We start from the raw sequence: 3,946 nt of genomic DNA on the forward strand, positions 1-3,946 counted from the left end.
GCAATTCCACTGCTGGGTAGTTATCTAAAGAAACTCAAAACACTAAATTGAAAAGACATATACATCTATATGTTCCCTGTAGCATTATTTCAATAGGCAAGATATGGAAGCAGCCTAAGTATCCATCAATAGATGAATGGATAAAGAAGAAGAGGTGCACATATACAATGGAATATGACTTAGACATAAAAAAAAATGAAATCTTGCCATTTGCAACAGCATAGATGGACCTAGAAAGTATTGTGCTGAGTAAAATAAGTCAGACAGAGAAAGACAAATACCATATGTGGAATCTAAAAAGCAAACAAACAACTAGACCAGAAACCCACTCATAGATACAGGGACCATTTTGAGTTGCCAGGTGAAAGGGGGTAAAGTGATAGGTGGGTGGGTGGGTGAAAAGAAGGTGAAGGATTAAGAAATATAATTGGACCTTGGCCAGTGTAACTCAGTTGGTTGGAGTATTGTCCCATAACCAAAATGTTGTGGGTTCATTTCCCAGTCAGGGCACATACCTAGGTTGTGGGTTCAATTTCGGGTCTGGGCACATATGGAAGGCAACCAATCGATGCTTCTCTCTCACATCAAAGCTTTCTCTCTCTGCCTTCTCCTTCTCTAAAAGCAATGAAAAAATGTCCTTGGGTGAAGATAAATAAATAAATAAATAGTATGCCTTAAAAAAAGAAGTATAAATTGGTAGTTACAGAATAGTCATGAGGATGTAAAGTACAACATAGGGAATATAGTTAATAATATTCTAGTTAACTATGTATGGTATCAGATAGGTACTAGATTTTTCAGGAGATCGCTTCATAAATTTATAAATGTCTAACCACTAGGTTCTACACCTGAAACTAATATAATATTGTATGTCAACTATAATTGAAAAATTTTAAAAATTATTTTTTAAATATTGACAGCAGCTGGAGGGTGGAGGAGGCGGCGGGGCTGGTCCTGTCCTCGCCATGAGGCCGCAGCAGGCGCCCGTGTTCGGGAAAGTATTCATTCAGCGAGACTACAGCAGTGGCACACGCTGCCAGTTCCAGACCAAGTTCCCCACGGAGCTGGAGAACCGGATTGATAGGCAGCAGTTTGAAGAAACAGTTCGAACTCTAAATAACCTTTATGCAGAAGCGGAGAAGCTTGGGGGCCAGTCATATCTTGAAGGCTGTTTGGCTTGTTTAACGGTATACACTATCTTCCTGTGCATGGAAACTCATTACGAGAAGGTTCTGAAGAAAATCTCCAAATACATTCAGGAGCAGAATGAGAAGATATATGCTCCCCAAGGCCTCCTCCTGAAAGATCCCATTGAGAGAGGACTTCGAGTTATTGAAATTACCATTTATGAAGACAGAGGGATGAGCAGTGGAAGATAAACCATAGCATTAAAGAGCCTAGCTCCAGCTGGGACCGTCATCTATCCACTGGCCAATCGCAGAGCGTCCCCTACCTCTCCAGAGGGTCATTCCTTTGTATCTGCTGCCAGAGCCACGGTGCCATTTACTCCAAGGACTAACTTTCTAAAATTCCACACCTGGGGTGACCTCTAGTCACTCAGCATCCGCTTTGTGTCTCCAAATTGTGTAGGACTCTATAACCTTTGTGTTAGTTTCTGAGAAAACACAATGAAGCATTTCACTTTTTTTATTCAAAGCCATTAATGAAATATGTAGTTGGCCAGCCCAACGCAGTTTATTTCTTATCTGCCACCAGTACCAATGGCTCTCTTCATTCCCTGGGCCAGCTTACCAGGTGGCTGTAGATGTCAAAGTCATATCTTAGCCAGTGTTCAGTCTTATTTCCCCAAATTAATAAAGTGCTTTTCTTCAGGATTTTAGTATAGAGTAGGCTGTGTCTGTGGTTTTGTTAATGCATCTCCCAGATTTCAAAGAACTATCAGTTTTGCCATGACTCAAATCTTAAAGATCTGCTGTTAAGTTTCTCAAACTGATGTTCATTGGAAAAATGTTATTTTTTTATTATAGAAATTATTTCTAATAAAGCAGTATTTAATACAATTTGCAGTTATTTTTGTTTGGAGAAGTTTGCTATTATTGCATTACCTTGAATGTTAGGACACTGTGGTATGTGTTGCTTGTTCCTTAATAAAAAAAGTAAGCACAATAAAGTGGATGCTAAACCATCAAAAAATTATTTTTTAAATATTATTTCATCTGGATTTTAAGAAGGAAAGAATTTATGTGAGGTAAGTGAAGAAGACCGCCACCTTGTTTACAAACTACATTTATAATTATGTTTAGGGAAAAAAGGTGCATAAGAAAAAGAGTGCAGAAAAATAATCAAAATGCAAAACTTTTCACTATGTTTTCAAATGTCTATAACATGGTTATCAAACCTAGGTATGAAAACATTATTTTAAAAAAGTTTTCTTGACATGAAGGAGTAAATCTCCCTCCCAAATGTTATCAGTTGAAATATTTTTGAAAACATTAAGATCAGATGGAGGACACTGGAAAATTCCTGTTTGCACTTGTGGTCATCATCAGCGAAGCTCTGTAACACTGGAGAAAGAGTCATCAGAAGCAAGTTCACACGTGACACAGTCCTAAGTAATTAAGTATTAAGTAAACAGTATTAGGGAACTGTGAGACAAGGGAGCTATGTTGTTTCAATCCAAACAGACTCCAAAGAGTTATGACATTGTAAAATGATGATAGCATTACTATTATATTGGCCAAAAAGTCCATATGGTTTCTTCCATAGAATAAGACACATTTTTCACCCTGGTTGCTGTGGCTCAGAAGATTGAGTGCTGGCCTGGGAACCAAAGCGTTCCCATTTGATTCCTGGTCAGGGCACATGCCTGGGTTGTGGACCAGGTCCCCAGTTGGGGGTGTATGAGAGGCAACTAATCAATGTGACTCTTGCATGTTGATGTTTCTCTCCCTCTCTTTTTCCCTCCCTTTCCCTCTCTCTAAAAATAAATAAATAAAAATCTTTTTAAAAAATGACACATTTTTCATTTTCAGCAATAACTTTACTGATTTGGATATTTTGACTATGTTGGCTATCTCTAGCTATTGGCTTCTAGTAGGTAGAGGCCAGGAGTGATGCTAAACATCTTCCAATGCATAAGATAGCCCCACAGCAAAGAATTATTTGGCTAAAATGTCAATAGTACCAAAGAAACTTCACAAGCTACTTTTGACAAGTTCAATTAATCACAGCACCTTCTCCATATACTGCATAAATCTCTTTTTGCATTTTAATTGCATTTTTACCTTTCTTGAAATAATAAAGCATAATATGCCAAAAATGTTGTGTATTTTTTCCATCTTCAATATTAAAATGGCTACCAAAAATTCACCAATTTTGATTTTTTAGAAAAATGCATGCTGATATAGGCCTCCCAGTGCTTACCACAGGCTGTGTTCTTACACTGCCTGTACAGAAAGAGGAGGCAGCGTAAACCCACCCCATATACACTTCAGCCCAGGCCCTTTGCCTGATCTCTATTGTGAAAAGAGGGACATGGAGAAAAAAAGAAAATAAATAAAAATAAAATAAATATGCAAACCAGGTATCACAGGTTCGATTCCCAGTCAGGGCACATGCCTGGGTTGCAGGCCATGGCCCCTAGCAACTGCACATTGATGTTTCTCTCTCTCTCTCTCCCCCTCCCTTCCCTCTCTAAAAATAAATAAATAAATAAAATCTTTTTAAAAATAAATAAAATAAAATGAATAAAATGCATGCTGATATAACTGACAGTTGTCACAATACAATATAACAAAAATATTTTTAAATGAAGTTAAAGACTTCTAGAAATCTAAATTTAAGCACAATTAGAGCCATCGTATGGGAAAAAAACTAAATGCACTTTTTGGCCAACCCAATATATCTATTTCTTGGCAATGGGTGGTATAAAATTATCCAAGTGCTTATCTTTTCACCCATCAACCTAAATTTTCATCAATATGTC

At 37.5% G+C, this 3,946-nt stretch overlaps 1 protein-coding gene and 1 non-coding gene across 2 annotated transcripts; both read left to right on the forward strand.

Annotated features, from left to right (window-relative positions):
• Window positions 1-931: 931 nt before the first annotated feature.
• On the forward strand, window positions 932-1,921 carry LOC123816497 (golgin subfamily A member 7-like). Its single transcript, XM_045835497.1, has one exon. The coding sequence runs from the start codon at window positions 966-968 to the stop codon at window positions 1,377-1,379; it is 414 nt and encodes a 137-aa protein (XP_045691453.1). The 5' UTR covers window positions 932-965; the 3' UTR covers window positions 1,380-1,921.
• A 1,446-nt stretch (window positions 1,922-3,367) lies between these two features.
• Window positions 3,368-3,499, forward strand: LOC123816699. Its single transcript, XR_006785337.1, has one exon. It is a non-coding gene; the product is annotated as a small nucleolar RNA SNORA51 (small nucleolar RNA).
• Window positions 3,500-3,946: the final 447 nt, after the last annotated feature.

The sequence above is a fragment of the Phyllostomus hastatus genome, unplaced genomic scaffold (genome assembly GCF_019186645.2).
Source record: "Phyllostomus hastatus isolate PE091 unplaced genomic scaffold, TTU_PhHast_1.1 phas_contig_1048, whole genome shotgun sequence".
NCBI lineage: Eukaryota > Metazoa > Chordata > Mammalia > Chiroptera > Phyllostomidae > Phyllostomus > Phyllostomus hastatus.